The sequence below is a fragment of the Aulonocara stuartgranti genome (genome assembly GCF_965226115.1).
Source record: "Aulonocara stuartgranti genome assembly, chromosome: 7".
In the NCBI taxonomy this organism is placed as follows: Eukaryota; Metazoa; Chordata; class Actinopteri; order Cichliformes; family Cichlidae; genus Aulonocara; species Aulonocara stuartgranti.
In genome coordinates, this window is record NC_138945.1 from 21,151,385 (window position 1) to 21,170,480 (window position 19,096).

General features: G+C 40.6%; 1 protein-coding gene across 3 annotated transcripts in view; it reads right to left on the reverse strand.

Moving 5' to 3' along the window:
- Nucleotides 1–19,096, reverse strand: part of sema4d (sema domain, immunoglobulin domain (Ig), transmembrane domain (TM) and short cytoplasmic domain, (semaphorin) 4D) — a 41,465-nt gene that overhangs the window by 15,821 nt on the left and 6,548 nt on the right. For 2 of the 3 annotated variants that reach the window (XM_082541564.1, XM_082541561.1), the window contains exon 2: nucleotides 17,774–17,888. In XM_082541564.1, the coding sequence (XP_082397690.1) occupies nucleotides 17,774–17,811 (38 nt within the window). In that variant the 5' untranslated portion in view covers nucleotides 17,812–17,888. Of the gene's footprint in view, nucleotides 1–10,267; nucleotides 10,327–17,773; nucleotides 17,889–19,096 lie in introns of those variants that run through there. The other variant, XM_082541562.1, reaches the window with a different exon arrangement.

Sequence of the window (19,096 nt, forward strand, 5' to 3'; positions counted from 1 at the left end):
AGAGCAGCCAACAATGAACAGTGAGAGAGAGAGACATCACTTCTCCCTCTCATCCCGGTCTTCTACAGCCTTGCCAATGTCTAAATGCCAGGGCAGCTTACCCACGAGGAAAGCCCAGAGCCAAACTAGTGTTTTCAAAGATCACACAAGCTCAGGAGCTCTGGATGCATCCCATTAAGATAACACAAACTGCTGGATGAGCGCAGCTGAGACTGTCTATGTTCGACCAAAAAGGACGGACATAACAACAGTGTGAAAGGACGAGATAACAATGCTTAATCTGTGCTGAAGACCCCAGGCACGCTGAATTTTTGGTTTTTGTGCCTTTGAAAGATATCCTCTCATACCAAATTCCATAAATGAAAGCCTCCAAATATGTTTAATGCTCCATCTGTGCATTCCCGATGCCGCCCATCACTATTCCGAGTCAAAGGCAAAGTTTAAGCTTCAAAACCCTCTGAGAGTCAGTGTTACAGTAGCAGAAAGCGCATACTGGCAGCTACTCTCTCCTGCTTTGAGATTTAGAGGAGTGGCCATACTGGCCGGGGATATTTAAGACTGTTACCATGCTGGCAAGTCTCTTTGAGGCCTTTGTGTTCCCCTCTCAGCTCCTTTGGCTGGGCAGGGAGGTTGACACCTGCTTGGGGCCTTGGGGTTCCCAGCACTGTGCTGTTAAATGGGCACTAATATTGGCAGGCGGCCCACTGAGAACAGAGAGGCAGAAACAGAAGCTGAGCATATCTGCAGTGTGAACTTTGAATGTCTGAGCAAAAGTAAAAGGAGAAGAAATAACAAATTCAAGTCAGTTTAAATGAAAGTAAAACGTATGTTTGCACTTCTTTTAAAGGACCAAAGATGTGTAATCTTATTTAGCTGATTTATTCCGTTTCTTATTTTGCTTAACCCAATCACTTGAGGAAAACAAGCTGCAAGTTTTTGTTTTTTAATTTGTGTGTTTAAAGTGAACATTTTTAAAAACTGCAGTTCCTCAAAGAGCCACTCGAACACTGCTGCAGTAGTGAGTCAATCTCTATACACTCCAATGTTAAAGTAGTCAACATTTTTTGTCTGTAGAGCAACTTTTTGCATTGACAAAAAGTAATGCATGTAGACGTCCGCTATCAATGGGTATGTTAACAGAAGAAATTTTTTTTACTGCCATAGTTTTGTGAGTTACTCACTCAGTGATTGTGAGCGATAGATTCTGTTGTGATCCGTGTCTGAGGTGGAGCTGAGTCAGCAAAGACCCCGACTCATCCTTCGTGATCGATTTGGAAGAACAGGCTGACATCTAACTCTCTAATGAAACGGTAGGCCGACTTGTCACGTAGCCACACATGGCAGCTTTGCCACTTGCCGCTTCATTTCCAATGCAGAGAGTGCAGACAAGAGGCTCCGCATCCTGTGAGCAGAGAGTGGGGCAAAGATTCAGAGCGCAGTCGAGGGTGACGTGAGGGAATTGGACATTCAGTGCCTGCCAACAGCTCCAACTCCTCACTTCTTTTTCCCCTCTTTGCTGGATCTATTTCCATGCACTCACCCATCATCAGCATCAATGCACAGAGATGCTCTTCTTCCTTTGCCGCAGGACGTCAAGAGCCTGCAACTCCTTTTTTTCTGCTCCGTTTGATGCCATTACACCAATGTGCCTAACCACGCACAAAAACTGTGTAATGGGAAATGTGCTCTAAGTAGCTCATTTTGTGGGGAGAATGTCTTTTTTCAGGATTCAGTATAACGCCCCATCTCACAACAGTAAAGAATCCTTCCAATAATTTCCGGACCCAGAACACTTCTAGCACGGGCCAATCTCCAACTCCAATACTCAAAAAGCTGTGGACTCCAGTCCACAACTTTTCAAGTAATGCCACTAACAGACAGTGAAACAAACAGAACAAACCAATCACAAACCCTTCTTGGCAGACGTAATCAGCAGGACCATCTGTACAGTATCCACCCAGCTGTGGGAATAATGATAACGCAGCACTAAGAGTGCATGATAACGAGGCAGCTTTGCACAGGGCTTGCTAATAGACCTGCCCTATCATTTTATGTCATCTAGCAACAATGGGATGATCGTAGAAGAGAAGTTATTGTGCATTGTTGTGAGGATGACCTCATTAAAGCAATGGGTGATGTCTTCAACAAGTCACAGTTCTCACAATTTGCATTCCAATCTTTCGTCATTTTTTAGATTAAACCGCATCGGTGACCTATTAGCTCACCACACATTATCCTTCACATATTATTGCACATGAAATGACTAATGTGACCTTGACCTTAAGCTTGAGCGAAGAACCATTAAATTATCACTGCGTGCAAGTTTGATTAAAGTCTGATCAATACTGCAGGAGAAGTAGTGAGTCTTTCAACCTCTTTTTTTGGTTCCAGCAAGAAAAATGTAAAAAATTGTTTCTCTTCTTCTCCTCTTTCAAAACCATCTGGTTTTCTTTATGGCCGAGGTATTTCTTAATAACTTCAGCTGTATGTTGTCGTGCTATTGTGAAACATATTTGTATTTAAAAAAAAAAAAAAAAAAATAAGCCAGAGGTCTTGTATTTGAAACAAAATACAGAGACCACAGAGGATGACACACTGATGGGGACAGATGTCTGCTTCAATGTCATTTACAGATTAAAAGGAGTTTAGCAATAGATGTGGCAGAAACACGAGCTTGCTCACATGCACACATGATAATGCCATCCATAGGCATTAAATTGCTCCTATTAAACCTGACAGGGACCGTGGGGCCCATCTTAAAATACTGCCAGCTGTATCTGAGTTTTGGGTTGCGTGAGCTTCGCAGGCTGATGAACCGATTTTGACATTCTGAGATGGCCAAGGCTTTACAGACACGCTACTGGCTCCAGCTGACTATTACGCTTCGATCAGATGATCAAAGATATATTCTGTCCCCTGTTTTATGTTTTCCCCACACTAATGGGAGTCATCTTAAAAGACTACAGCACTGATTCAGCATTACAGGGCTATAACAATCTTATTAAAGATGCTTTCCTTGTAAAACATCTCGCGCTTTAAATATATGGACTGTTTTTTACTGAATTTATATATGGACATTTAAACTAAACAAACTAGAGTTTATTTACTCTGGTGCAAATCGGTTGATGAGCTTGTTAACTTGCATCTTTTTTCCCTGAACTGGTTTCCACGTGAACCAAAATGAGTCACTACCAATCACGTGAAAGCATTCAGTCTGCTTATTGGCCATATTGGCCAGCTAAATCTGCAGCCAACACCATGTACTCGTGTCACATCAAGATTAGATCAAGGCTGAACTGCTCTGGAGTTTGTTTGGAAACAAAGATGACCTCCAAAGGGTATCGGTTGTTTTGGTCTACTGAGTGCAATTATCAAGGTCAAATCAAAGGGTAAAAAACAAATCAAGGTAACAGTTAATACAGGTTTGCACTTGTTTGTTTACTCGGGTCTGAATCAGTTGAGGAGTTTGTAAAGTTGTACCTTTTCCCTGTGATATGGTTTCTTTTCACACAGAGAAAAATTTCCAAGCGAACCAAAAGGTGTCACTATGAATTACATGAGTACATCCAATCCATTAACTGGCCAGATGTGTCTGGGGCGGCAGCAACAGAAGTACAATTAATACACAAAGACGGCGTTCTGGGCTACTGGAAAACATGGAGAATGTCCATTATTTCACAGCTAGTTGCTAGCCTATAATGACCTTTGCACACCTACTCTTTTCTATTAATTTGAAAAGTTGAAATAACAATTCACGTAATGTCAGGATCTCCATTTTAATTATCCTGCATTTGTAATGTGGTTTCATGTTTGTGGGCTGTCATGAACATTTCCTGATTCCATTTTTATTTTTTATTCAGGGAACTAAGGTGTGTGATTCCAATTAACTGAAACAGAACTCCTGTAATTTGTCACATTGTATCCGGTCGTTAAGTCTGACGTCACTAGCCGTGTCTGGGCCTAAACTCCGCTGCAGGTCCATATATCAAACGATCACTATGGCATTACTGAGAGTTGAAAAACTGTCTAAAGTCTTTCATCTTTAATAAAATGATCAGCGTTCTGCTCTACCAGGTGCAACAATTGAGTTTAACATCCAGGCATCCATGAAAACGGAATTTATGACATTTAACGGAGTTAGAAGTTAGCAGGAAGTTAGCTCGCTAGCTTCTATCTAAATACAATATAGCATGTCCTGACTGCGGGGTTTCGGAAACAAATTAAAACGTACAGCTCTGTTATCACTTCCAACATAAATGAAAACAGAAAACTAAACAGCAGTGACGTTTGTAGGGTTACTGAAGTTGGGCTAGCTGGTATATAATGATGTGCTACGTGACCGCTAGCGACACAGCTATGCTAGCATAATATAAACAAGCTAACTTTTTTTACACTCAATAAAAGTTAACGTGAGTGTTCTCGTGGTCAGGAACAAATGTAATCGCATGGCAGGATGCTGTAAAAGGACCAAACTTCAGCCAGGAGAACAACTGAGATAATCCATCCACAATACGAGGTTAGTCATTCATATACTGCTGCATGGGCTGGGCTGTAGTTACATCGTAAGGTTTTAAAAACTGAGCTTAAATAAATGATTAGTGGTAATAAAAGCCGAGGGAGGTCAGCAGTGATCACTGACTGTTTTAGAAGTTTTTGGAGATTAAATAGAAGAAAATACATAACATTAAACATGTTAAGAACACAAAAGCCATATTAAACGCAGACTACTTTAGACCCGGAAGTAGGGCTGCTCAATTAATCGAATTTTAATCACGATTACGATCTGGGCTTTCAACGATCATTAAAAATGACTGAGCCGATTATTAGCCCCTCCCTCATGCTTTACTCTCGCGCTGCTCCATGTGGCAAATCAAGCGCACTGCTCTGAATTTCGAACACGCGTCACAACAATTAAGAGGACCCGAGGGAAGCTCGGAAAGCTAAGCAGAAGTTATTTGGAGAGGAGTGGACTGCCGTTGGTTGAAAAGAGAGGTAAAAAAAAAAAAAACTTAAGTGGTGTGGAAACATTATGGCTTCGCGGAGTCAGACGTGGATCAAGTAGACACAGTGTGTAAACTTTGCTATGGTGTCGTAGCTGCACCACAGAGCAACACTGCAAAGTTTACATTTTTCATTTATTTCTTATATTGCAAACATTTGCACTGTTATCAGTATTTGCACACTATTTTATATTATTTTTTAAAGTCATTATTCAATACATTGTTATTGTTAAACCTTTAAAGCCGGTCAGAGCAGCATGCTCGTTTTGTGTAACTATTTTTAAATCCCTGTAGAACCTAAACGCTAAGCTAGCACAATAAATATTTTTCCATATGAAACCGGAGGAGTTGTACTTACATCTTATGCCATCAGCTTGTCCTCGGTCACGGTTTCCTTCCACATATAGCTTTGCAAAAATTGCATAAAAAGCGCTTGCAGGAACAAAAACATAATATTCCAGAAACACGCTTTGCCGATCCGATCAGCTGTTCTTAACACTTCCCACATTGAAAAAGACCAACGTGAACTATCGCAAGTGACGTCATTTTTGCGGAAAATGTAGTTTTTTACTTGTAGGCCTTAGAACTCGAATTGCACTGCTGGAAATAGTTTATTTTGATGCACATGCATATTCTTTGCAAATTTGCATCATAGGATTTGCATCATAGGATTTCTTGCAACTTTTTTGTATTTAAAGTTTTGAGGGATAAACCTCTTAAATTTCTCCAAGTAGAAATATATGTAAAAACAAAAACGATTTTCAATTTTTTTTGTAGTTTATTGCACTTTTTTGCAATTAATGTAGTTACTATGGACTTAATGCATACACATTTTTAAAATATGGGCTATAACAGTTGTATTGATGTATAGCAACTTGAAATGCTCCCACAAATGGCACTACAGCATGTAAAAAAAATAATATAAGCTCTGGCGGACGAAATAAATATCGTCAAATAATCGTGATCTCAATTTCAGTGAAAATAATCGTGATTATCATTTTTGCCATAATCGAGCAGCCCTACCCGGAAGTAGGATTCGTCACGTCATCACTGAACAACCGGATTAAGTTAATATGAGTGATCCTTTATGTTTATAGTTATTAGTCAAAGTTAACCCAGCTGTTGTAGCTCACTCCTATAAGCTTGCCTTATTTTTCTGAATTAATTAAACTTTATTAATTTAGTGTATCCAGTATCCATTTTACCAATAATTCAACTTGAACTGCTGGTTCTCAAGCTAAGATTTGTGCTTGTCAAAGTGAACAGTCAGACATGTATGAAGTATTGCTCCACCAATCCTGCAAACAGACTTTGATGTGATTAACTTGGATGCGATTTGCTTAACTTTTCAGGATAAATCAGCACAGCAGTTCAAGCTGTAGTTATGGTTCAAGCCATCTGGATTTCACTGAGGATTGACTTCAGCCTACAGCTCAGACTTACAAAGCCACCTAGTAAAAGCCCCATTAATTTAACAAAGTCCTCTGAAAGCCAGTGAACAGCTGTACGACCTCTGCGGCACAGCTGACTATTGGTCATATGGGAGAAAAAAATCATCTTAAAACTGCAACAGATGATACAGCAGTCACTCTACATTGTCCATGGTGATCTCACTGGGATGTGCTGGGGGAGGGGGGGGGGGGGGGGGGGGGGCGCGCTTTAAGATCAAGGATTATCAGCAGGATGTATCAGCAGGGTTCACTATATCCATTTACATTAAGACTGAATGTTGACAAAGTGTACACTGTCCTCATTTCTGACCAAAAACAGGCTAAAAACCCATAATTTCTGGGTTTCATTTAGTTAAACAAGGTAGAATTAAATTCTAGGTAAACCATCGATGACAACCCAAATGTCTAAATTGAGGAAAAAAGCTTGTGTGAAGGCAACACTATACAGGGGACGCAAAATGGAAACCCTCCTATATAATTACTAGTTGTAGGGCCCCTGTTGAGCTAGCCTGTCAACCTAAAGTGGCCACAGCAAAGGCAAATGAGGGGTCAGGTCCAGTAAAGGGTATATTTAGTCTGCCGATGGCAAGCTTTTTAAAAACAACACGCCCTTTCCCTAAGTCACATGGCTCTGGAAAAACTTCCCTATAAACATACAGGCAAGTGAAGTAAGCTAACTAGAGGAACAAGGATTACTGTGTGGTGTTCTCTGTCCAAGTACTGAATGTGCCTCTGTAGTCTAACATGAAAACATAATCACCAGGCTCTTTTTCTTTTAATTAAAAGGAGGGAAAAAGTGGAGGAGTTTTACTATTGACATCTGTACTGGCAAAAAGAAAAAGGAACTTCTGGTGATCACCAAGAGAATATATTACAAATCTGAAATTTGCTGTTTTTTGTCATTATTTACAAGTGTTCAGAGTTTGTTTTTTTAATACAGCAATGGTAATATTATTGGTACACAGTGCAAAATACCAAACTATTAAGAAATGCTAAGTGCTGCATTGAGAATCCATCTAATTTTTTAAGTGTTGCCACTCTGTCTGAGGTGAATAACTTCAATCTATAATATAGTTTGGGGTCACACAGAAGCCACCGCTCGCAGTAAAATCATAAACCTTTCACTTGATGTAATTTCCTTGAGGCTGCTGTGATGGGGCACATACTGTGAGACTATTTTGGGAAGCCCAGCTGAAGGTCCCAAGCTCGTGAATGGTAGTTGCATTGGTTGTAGTTTAAAAGAAACAAACAAAAAACCCCACCTTTTTAAAACAGCACCCAGAGTGGGATACTTCTCTGCAGCTGGATTTTAAATCAGCTAATGTTAGCCAACATGTTAATGACTTTTTCTGTTAAGTGGTTAAAGAGTGCAATAAGGTAAATCCAAAACAAACAAACAATCTTCCAAATTGCAGTTTCCCACCAGTCAAGGAACATTCAAAATTAGCTGTAAACATCACTGAAACCTTGCTATATTTTCTTCCGCCTTTAAAGAGGACCCCTTTCTCTTCTGCCTCTCTCTCAAAGCACTCTTCAGCAGGCACTGATTTCACGGTGGTAATTTTGGCCCGGCATAGACAAAACCCTCCTTTGGAGTGCTGTGTGAAAACTCATCCCATCGCCCACAGGATGCCACAACACTAACAGTGTGTCCTCCTGAACTTGGCAAACCAGTACATAAAACACTAATTTCACAGTTTCCTTCGCAGCACTCGGAGAGGGATAAACACGGAGCCAAGAGAAAAACTTCAAACTCCTCTCACACCAATTTCTCGTGATCTGGCCTGCAGAATTAGGTCAAGTGTTCACTTCTCACAAGTGGCGCATACACAGTTTACAGTGAAAGTAGCAGATTAAAAATAAATCCAATACAAAAGGTCCATTTGTCACCAGCTGACTTTAATTATAACAAATGTTTAAATATTCAACCGACCGCCATACGCCCCCTGGCCTTATGCACACTGTAGATAGTTTTATCATGTGACTGTTGTCCTATCTAAAGTATACATATAACATAATAACTGAAATAACAATAATAAATAAATGTATAAAAGAAACATGAACAAGAGGAGCCTACAGAGCTCATTTCGGAAAAGCAGTGTGTTTGGCACAACAGTGCATTCAGATCATAATTCTGATAGCAAAAAGCTGCCGAACAGGACAGGATTTAAGAAACAACACCCCCCCACAAAAACGAATGTTTTCACCAGCCAAAATGGATTGTAACGCTACAAATTCGGTAATAGATCACAGCTGATTTAAAACTACCTCTACAGGAATAAACTACCATTTTAATGCATGTCTTTGGTGAGCGGAACATTTGTCAACACTTTGCTAATCAGTCCTATTTCTGTTAAGCACTTTTGGTGTTGATCACAACAGCTGAAAGAGGTGCGGGCTGATGGCTGCGGCTGGAAACTGCATTATGTTGATAGGCCTCGAGCTGCTGAGGGGGAAAAGCAAACATCCCACAGGTGTTCGGATTCTTTTCATAATCGAGTGTGGCTGAGCGACGCATCCTGTACTGACAGTTTGCTGGGAGCGAGGCTCCTGTGACTTCACTCCATGCTGCCAGCTGATGTTTTCAGACTTTATCTCGTCAGGCCTCCCTACCTGGAACGCTAACTTTGTGTATTTTGTGTACGTTTTAGAGCCGAGATGAAATTGCGGCGATTGTGGTTCAAACATTCACTCTCACATTTAGCAGTTTCTTAAGGGAAGTGGTTTTCAAACAGTCTGTCGAGTCTGCAACCACTGCAGGTGGAGCAGGGACGAGCAGAACGAACGAACACTGAGTGAGGAATTTTTCAAGAGAAAGAAACATTTAATTTCATGAAAATTAAAAAGAAAAAAAAATGAACTACTTCTTTTTAGCTTTGGTCTCAGATTATAAATGAACACGTTTTAGCTCAAACAATTACTTACGGGTCTGTAAGTAACAAAAGAAGAGTTTATTCTTGCTTTACTGGTTTTGAGACGAGAGAAAAAGACGCTATGGCTACTAATTTTAGTATACCTGCATCTTCTATCCCATTTGGTGATTCTGCTGCTCTTGCAAACCGTAACCCCACAAGCTCAACACAGCTTTGAAAGTTGCTTAGAAAGGTAGTGAAGCTGGGCACGCTAGCATTTAAACATGCAGAGCACCAAAACAACACTTCTGCTCTCCTGTTCAAGTTTCAGAAAGTTGATAAAAAGACACCACCCTCCAAACGCTTTCAGGTGCCAAGTTTCTGTCTATCTTCAGCCACCCGGACACCACTTTGGCATATGGAGAAATTCAAAGCTTGACAGACCTGCCGTGCCTAGTTACGGTAGCTAAGCTGTGACTGGACAATTGCTGTCTGGGGGGGCCTGAGTAAAGCCAGAGTGAAAAGCTAGTTGCATGTGTACACAATACCCGTCACTACATGCATCATTAGATAACAGTAATTAAGGCAACGCAGACCGATAACTTGCTTCCAAGCAGACGCAGAACAGAAGAATCACGACTGGAAAAGCAAAGAAACACCGAATCTCATTGAGGAAAGCACAAGGGAATGATGGGTGGGGGAAAAAAGGAAGTTGCAAAAACAAAAGGATTCAAATCAGAATCAGGCTGTCCAAGTGAGATCATGCAAGGGAAACGCGCACACACACACACACACACACACCAAAAAACAGTAAAGCCCCAAAGTGGTTACAGGGGAAGGGGGTTGGAGAAGGTTGGAGAAGCATGCAGCATTCGTGTTGAAGCCTGCAAGCCAGCGAGCAGTGCAGTGTTGGTCTGCACAGCAAACAGGGAGGGGAAGGAGGGAGAGGAGTTGAGTTTCTGACCTGTGAATCCTTAAAGGATGCGACGCTCTTCCTCCGGAGAGAATTATAAAATTCTCAAGCTAGGGAGGGGGGGAAGAAGACAGAGAGATCAGACATGACATTCATGTAGTGTGTGAGAGCCTACAAGAGGAAGAAGGTTCAATGTGGCTAGGTCTTTTTTTTTTTTTAGACCATGGTGACACAGATATAGTGATGATTCAATGCAAACCATGTTGTATATTCAGAATGACAGTAAATAACATTTATAGAAAGATGAAGCAATAGCCACACACACACACGCGCACACGCACGCACGCACACGCACGCACGCACACGCACGCACGCACACGCACGCACGCACACGCACGCACACGTGTGGATAATCATTTTTTAAAAAGACAAAACAATTATATAACAACTTAAATATCCACAAAGACTGTATTATCATGGTGATATCATATTAGAACCAATAGTGAGCGGCCAGTTATGACCATTAACCTCAGCTAAGGTTCCACTTCCTTTCCAGCCTTGCATGTCAAACAACCACATGTAAATAAAGAAGTATTTGCTCTTCCACACTGAATTTTATTTGCTTTGTGTGTGCTAATCTCATCCGTCACGGCCAAGCCTCAAAACCTTATAACTTCTGTTCTGCATAATTTCTAAAGAATCATCACTTTAATAAAACGACAAAAATGTTTAATTCTGCATCAGACAAAACGCTAAATTAAATCTGTTCCTTTAATTTCATAAGTTTTAGTAAAGAAATTTAAGTCCACAGCTTTCAGGCTGTATTTTGCCATAGCAGTGCTTTGAGGTAAATGCTACAATGCCATACAATGACAATGGCCATTTTCTTAGCTTAGCATGTTAACACTGAACTGTAAAGCTCAGTAGAGGCTCTTGGGAATGGTATTAATTCTGTGAATTAAAGAAAGACAGAGGTTCACAGTTAAAACACCTTAATCTGACAATAAATGTGTACAGGACTGTGCAAAAGTCTTGAGCCACCCTTGTTTTATGTTTGTTTGTTTTTTTAAATTTTCCTTCCAAGAAGCCAGATTTTGTCTTTGATTGATTGATTTTGTCTTTGGACACTGGCTGCTTTTTCCCCTCATTTTCAGACGAGTCCTTGTATCGCAGCACTTTCAAGGAATGTTTTTTGTTTGTTAAGCCACTTAACACTGACCTCTGAATCACTCAAGCATAAAAAAGGCACCTAACTCAAAGAACCAGTGTTGTCTCTACACATGACAATTTAGGAATCTTCAGGCACTTTGTTACCAGCAGCCTGTTACAAAAAGCACGTCATCTTCAGTTAGAGCTGAGAAAAATGCCCAAGACGAGGTACTTTTCTTGGTGTGCAACCTTTGAACGAATCTGAGGAAACTGAACAAGCAAGAAGTGACAGGCCACAAAGCTACACACATAAAAATAAAAAAATAAAGTCACACTATCTGCAGCAGATGAACAGTATCTGAAAGCCACGTCCTTAAGAAATAGGGAAAAAAATCCAGCAAAGAACAGTTTGTGGAAGAGCTTTGGAATATCCTTCCAGAAACCTGGGGAATTGTTCCTGAAGAAAGTTAAAGGAAACTTGAAGAAAGCTTGCCTAATCTGTTTTACTAGAATATATTAAAACATGAGTGCCTTAAGACTTTTGCACAGTACTTTAAATAGAATTCTAGGAGCAGTAAATGTACACTAAAGGTCAACCTTTTGGTTATGCTTCACTGTCTACTTCGTGAACTTCTTATTAAAAGCTAAATTCTTAACCCATCTGCTTCCTCTGGACTGCGTAGCTGTTTGTTGTGCTGCCACTCAGTGCATCAGATTGTTTCAAACGTTACTAAAATCCTGGTCAGTACTTTAAAAAGTACATCAAGTATCCTCTAAACCACTAGAAAGAACAGTCAAAGTAGCAAACAGTGAAACTCCACAGTTGAAAGAACTGTAGAAAAGTATTCATGAGGAAAAACCCTGAGCTGATATTTTTTAAAGAGCTTATGAAGTTTCGCACAGTCTCAGCCCTGGTGTTGTGCATCACTAACGAAACATAAAGATAACACAGACATTAGGGAATAATATGCAGCCAGGTGGAAAATTATTTCCCTTTTATTTTTTAGTGCATAAAAATACGATTTTTTTAGTCTAAAGAATGAAAGTAGAAATCTTCTTATTGTCCCTGAAACAGATGGGTGGGCCTCCATTCACAACACTTTCCAGTCGGTTCCCTCGCACCGCTTCTCTGAGCAAAATGAAAACAGGCTGAATTAATTCTTCCTACACGAGTAGACCAGCTTTATTCACACAGTCCTCTAAACTCGGCTTAGAGTTTCACTTGCTTTGACTAGAGTTCAATATGTGCCTCTGGGTCCGTTTCAACAGGTTCTTAAAAAGAATCAAATTTCTCTTCAGAAAAAAAACGCAAGAAAATATCGACAACACAACAAGGGGAAAAAAAGACTAAAGCTGAATGGACATTGTTGCTGGAGAAGTCCCAAACTATCTCAGAACAAGGAGATAAATGTTCCCCTCGAATGAATCCAGGTCAGCTAAATCAACCCAAATATGCAGATTCATTAGCATTTGCCTGGTAAGTTACTATAATGGAGGCCCCCTACACTACTGTATAAAAGAATAATCTGATTATGTTAAGCAGTGACGACTACAAGCATGGCTAGTTCTCTGATCGCATAAATAAAGCTTTAGATTTGCACGAGCATTGCCAACATATTATTGCTCTTTCTGGGTTTGATATTTGTTAAAGAGGAGACCACAGTATTCTGCAATGGGGTGGGATAGGTCGGGCAAAATTTAGTCTGCTTGACACATTTTTTTCCTCAAGTAGAAATTTCTCTCCTCTTCTTCCACTCTTAACTAATTTTCACTACGAGACCACCAAACAGAAAAAAGCTTGTATACAAACGAGCGCTGCATCGTCTCCCTGACTCTCTGACAGCATCAATGGAGAACTGGGAATAGATGACAGACGCAAGATTGATGAGCCGAAGGCCAAAGGGTGCATCCCCCTCGACATCTTCAGGAAGCGCTTTGACTTGGCTTTCCTCTGCTCCCACAAAACCCTGTGACAGCTGATACAAAGTTTTTAAACCGTGCACCCACAAACCTCAATGACACAACTGACACCACGCCTTCACATGTCTCAATTCAGGATGTTGAGACTGGGCGCAAGCCGAGCCAGTGCCCCGAAACATGCCCTTGGTGACACAGCGGTCTGGAGAACGGACGGAGAGGAAATGGAAATGTCAGGGTTTTTAAATTGATGAGTGGACTTGAATGAGGATGGGGCTAAAGTGTCCTTTTGAAGACTCTTCAAGCCAGAGCAAACGCTTTAGTAGCCCTACTTCAGGAACTCAGCTAATGGTAAACATACTGACCCCACTCTTCTGTGACACCCGATTTTCTCAGTTTGAACTACTGTTGGAACGTCTTGTCAAGATCTCTCTCCCCGTTTGGTAACAGTAATGAATTCAGGAACTTTGAAACAAATACTTCCTGGATGAACTCTCAGATTACACTATATGGACAAAAGTACTGGGCCAAATGGCTTAATCTTTGAATTTAGACATTTTCAGTCCCACTCCCACTGGTGTATAAAAAAATAATAATCATACACTTAGCCATGCAGTCTATCTTTACAAACATTTGTGAAAGAAAAGGTAGTTGTCAAGAGCTCAACAGACTTGAGCGCGATACTGTAATGGGATGCCATCATCGCAACAAGTCAGTTTGCAAAATTTCTTCCCTTCTAGTTATTACACAATCAACTGTTATTACACAATCAACTGTCTGTGGAAGAATTTCAAAAGCCATGAATTGTCAGATTGTGCAAAAGATACAGAATGAGGTTTGCCAAGTGTGTAAAAACTGCCCGTGCTCTGTTAGACTCATTAACATTGGCAAAAAATCTGTGCACCGGGATCTTCATGCAATGGCTTTCTATGGCTGAGCAGCTCCTGTAGGTGTAATGTGGCCCAGTAGCTTTTTTTTCTCCCCCCACATAGTGCATGTGTCATAAAAGTTTAAACTGGCAAGAAGTTCAACGAGTAAAAAGTTCAAGCCAAACCCAAAGTTGTATTTTAAGTATCTCAGATGTCTATGGCATGCCTTATCAGCTTTGGTTCCCATTCATAAAAGTACACAGTAACTCTCCAGTCATGCAAGTGGCTTTTGGTGAGTCATCAAACAAAGTTTATTAGGTTACACACAGGTTTGGCACAAAGCTACTCTGAATAGCTCCTTTCCACATGCTAACATATTTCCCAAGGTAAAAATGCTTATTCCGAGCAGTTTGGTATGTTTTTCTGCTAACATTTGCAATTACCACAAAGTGCAGCTGATGGAAGTGTTATTAGTTTTGAAGTATGTGATAAATCCAACTGGTGGGCAAAAAGGAAAAATGAAGGGATCATTAAATTGGCAACTGTTCATCCTGAAAAGGAAACAAATTTCTGCGCAAATTTATTGTCAGTTCATCCCACAGTTGTTGAAACAATTTCCTCAAACCCACAAATGTCACCCTGGACGGAAGGTCTGGCCATTTTTTAAGTCATCAGGATTCTTCTTCTGAACTTCATCGAATTGTGCACAAACTTCCACAAGCAAAGACCAGTATTATCCCCTGTTTTATTCAGGTGGCTGGAGGAAACTAGAAAACATTTAATAATAAATATCCAATAAAGAAGTCAAATTGCAGAGTGGTGTGCCCTTAAATATCTTTACTCACAAGGCTGCAACATTTAGCACATTTCTGGTGCCACTGTGGTTTTTACTGTAAGCAGCCATTAAGCATATAACCAGCTTGCATCCTCACTCCCCTGAGACTGACATGATTACACACATGGGGCCTAGACACAGATAAGCAAAGCGCATAAATAGACACCACACTGTCAATGTGCATGTGTCAACCTCGTGCACATGCACACTGTGCAGCTACCATTACTGTCCATCTATAAACATCCAAAGTTTCTGACAAGGCTGTCAGCAAACACCACCACAGGTGGGGGATGGAAGGAAAATGGTAGCAACAGAGGGAGAGAGGGAAAAATGGCTTTGCTAAGAGAGAGAGAGCAAATTCACACAGTGGTTGTAGAAAGGGAAGAGAACAGATGCGAAGGGCAAGGAAAAATGAGTAGGAGGAATCTCCTTATGGAAAACAAGACAGGAACAGTTACATAAAGAAAGCGGATAGTATGGTTTGAGGGCTTAAGGAACAATGCTTTTTTTTTTTTTTTTTTTTTTATCTTGCTGTCCCCATTTTCCTTAAAGACCAGAGGCACCAGATGGAGATGCAATTCCCAATGAAGAGCTTACACTCAGCGCACTTCTGTCTGTATCGGAGTGTGTTTGAGGCACTGTGCTTCTCTTTGTCCTTCCTATGTGATGTAATATATTCAACCCTGATGCAACTCTTTTAAGAGGGAAAAGAAAATAGGTGAAATTCCTGTTTACTCAATATACACAGAGTGAACAGAACATAGACTCTAGACTTTAGCACACACACACACACACACACACACACAAAACAGTGTGTTGTAAGGGATTATGCAGGCTTGAATTTAACCAGGAAAAAAAAAATGCCTCCAAGCACCAGGGAGCAAATCTGGCTTTAGAACCTTTCCTCATCCCAGAGCATCCTGGTACCAAAGGAAAATCCAGCAACTGAAACATGTTCGTGTCTGAGGATACTAGAGCAAATGTACAGATGGATAATCAGCTTCTGACTCAAGCAGAAAATCTGATTGGAAAACACAGATCAGAGCTCTTCGATTAAACAAATGCCAGAAAATTATAAATAATCCAAAAAACACGTTTCCAGAGGCCAGCTTGACTTTGGGAATACCAAGTGGAATGCACACATCTGCAGGAATGTCCACTGGTATCCAGCTATGTGTAAATGTTTGCTCATGAGTGAACTAAGAAAAAAAAAGTGTGTGTGTGTGTGTGTGTGTGTGTGTGTGTGTGTGTGTGTGTGTGTGTGTGTGTGTGTGTGTGTGTGTGTTGGAGAGAAAATAAGTGGCCATCTTCTTCTGCCTTTGTGTGAATCTTAAGTAGACCCATGTTGAGGGAGGCTTTGTTCGCCGTCACCATCGGGGGGCACGTCCTCCAACTTTTCCCCTCACTTCCTTTCAACATAACATTTATCATTCATCCCAGTCAAACAATCATCCTACAACACGGGCGAGCATCTAGCACACAATAAGCTACCCTCCCACCACCACCACTTTCTGGTTGCTGGGATACCTTTCATCCAGCTTGTCAATATCATCATCTCTTACTTAGAAACTCCCCGTTCCTCGCTACAATTGATTCCGTGCAGCAGAGGCTTAATAAAAACTCTGCCACGTCTTGTTTTCAAAATAAAGTTTCCAAGAATATCTTCTCTTCTTTATACCGCATCCAAATCATTATAAAAACGTCTGGCTCGGCAAAAATTGCAATGCATCCTTGAGGGAACCTTCTAATTTGCAAGGGAAATTCCCTTCTGGGCAAATATAGGATTATTTGGATTTACTAAACTAAATGCATATTTTAAGCTGACATTACAGAGCACCAGTGTTAACCAGGGAAGACACCCGAAGGCCTGCTTCATATAAAGACAGCGTGATTCACCAGATCCACCCCTCCCTTTTCCTGTTGCACTTTCAAAAGGGTTAACAGGTGCATTAGCAATAAGTGGAGAGATGCTGGAGTTGCTGACCCACAGCTAACAACATAATCTTATCAACTGTACTCTGTGCATATAACCCTCTGTCGCTTTATAAAACAGAAAGAGAAATTGGTAAACTCGAGCACATAATAGTTTGGGCCTTGTTTGACCTATTTTATGCAGTTTTTGTGCGCATCCCTTTCAGCTGACTGACCTGCACCACTTATTCCGCCTATAATGATTGCTGACAGCAGATTATTTTTCCTACTGCACCCAAATTCTCTATAGATCTCTGCAGATCAAATCCAACAAACACTGGAGTGAGAAGCAAAGGCCAAGTGGACAAAAGAGACAAAAAGGAGACAGACAAGTATAGATAGAAACCTGCAAAATGAAAAGGGGGAAGGGAAACAAAATGAAGAACACAAAGAATAAGCAAAAGAAGAGGCAGCATGAAAAAGGTTGAAAACCCTTTAAACGACTGTGTTTTGTGAGGGAAATAAAGAGCTGCTAGCAGCAACAGCAACATACCAGCACAGCGAACGAAAATGCAAATCAGCCCCCGATGCAAATGACATACATCTACAGGGGCCAAGCAGACTGTCTTTTTACCAACACTGCTTACCGTAAACCACATCAAACATCTCTCTGCGCTATCTGAACCCATTCCTCCTTGAATTCTGCACGGTTAACACACTTACAGGAATGCCTACAAGCTGGTGCAAAGCAAAATAACCACAGGAACAAGCATCATCTGGTTACTTCTCACTCAAACAAAACGCCTGATTACTGTGAGCTCTTTGCACGCCTACACATGAACGTGCTCTCCAGAGAAATAACAATAAGTCACTTACTTGTCCGTCATCACGTCGGCTAGCGAATACTGATTCATTAAATCTTCTTTTCACGTTCCTTCACACAGCTGAAACGGTTGAGCGAGACGCCCGGGGCTAAGGTCGCAGTACACGTCTACAAGAGAGGTTAAAAAAAAACAACAACAACATTGGGTTAGAGTAAATCATCGGAAATGAGAAAAACAATCGGGTACCCGCTTTCACTCTTCTGCATGTAAATAATAGCAGAACACGCGTCACAACGGGACTGAAAAAATAAAGCCAATGCCAAAAAAAACTGCAGTTCCTCAAATGACCACTTGGGGGTGAGCAAGTTGATCCTTGTAGACTCCCAAGATAAAATATCTGACATTACACCAGAAATAGACATGTTTATAAAAATGCTGTTTTGGTCTATCGTAATCATTTCACACCCACAACAAACATACTATAGTTGATTTTCTTTTTATATTTATTTTAAATTGGCATGCCGACATGGGCAAGATAACTTGCTGCATGAGAAGGTGATTTTAGTGAACTTGAATCCGGCACTGTTGTTCATTTGTTGATGCCAGAGGTCAGAGGAGAACTGCCAGATTGCTTCAAGCTGATAGGAAGTCAGCAGTACCTCATGAGTACTACTGATTACAATCAAGGCATGCAGACGAATGTCTCTAAATGCACAATCCAATAAACCTTTAAACAGATGAGCTACAGCCTTAACTCTAGTTTCCACTTTGTATTTATATAGGCATTGAATAACAGCTAGCTTAACACTTTGACTTGGTTTGGTCACTTATCTCAATAAAAAACAAAACAAAACTGACAACTGCTAACCTTTATAATAGTAATTCAGTAACAGTAATTCAATGGGTGACACCATATATAGTCACCATTTCAGAAATGTATTCAAATGTAAGATGTGTTTTAACAGTCAATTAAAAAAAAAAAAAAGAACTGCCATCCATTTCAGATGTAGCAAAATTATGTAATTTAAAGACACAGCTATGCATTTTTGACCAATGACATCTTCAGAATATTAACAGGCATCTCAGTTTCTCTTGGGTGAAAAAGTTCAGCACATCTTTGGCTCCAAAAGACAAAAATTTTGTGGAGAAAATTTTTTTAAACCCCAAAAACCATCTTACATGTAGTCCGTGCTGGGGAACATCTGACTTTTGCAGACACACTTGACTTGCTCACAATTAGCCAAGCAAGGCCTGGTCTGTTCAGCTTTACTGTTTCCATAGCTACCAAAGCAGCCAACCAGCCAGCTAGCTAGCATAAATAGAGTGCACCAAGGAGCCCACCGGGTAGTGAACAGACACTATGAATCAGTGGGGC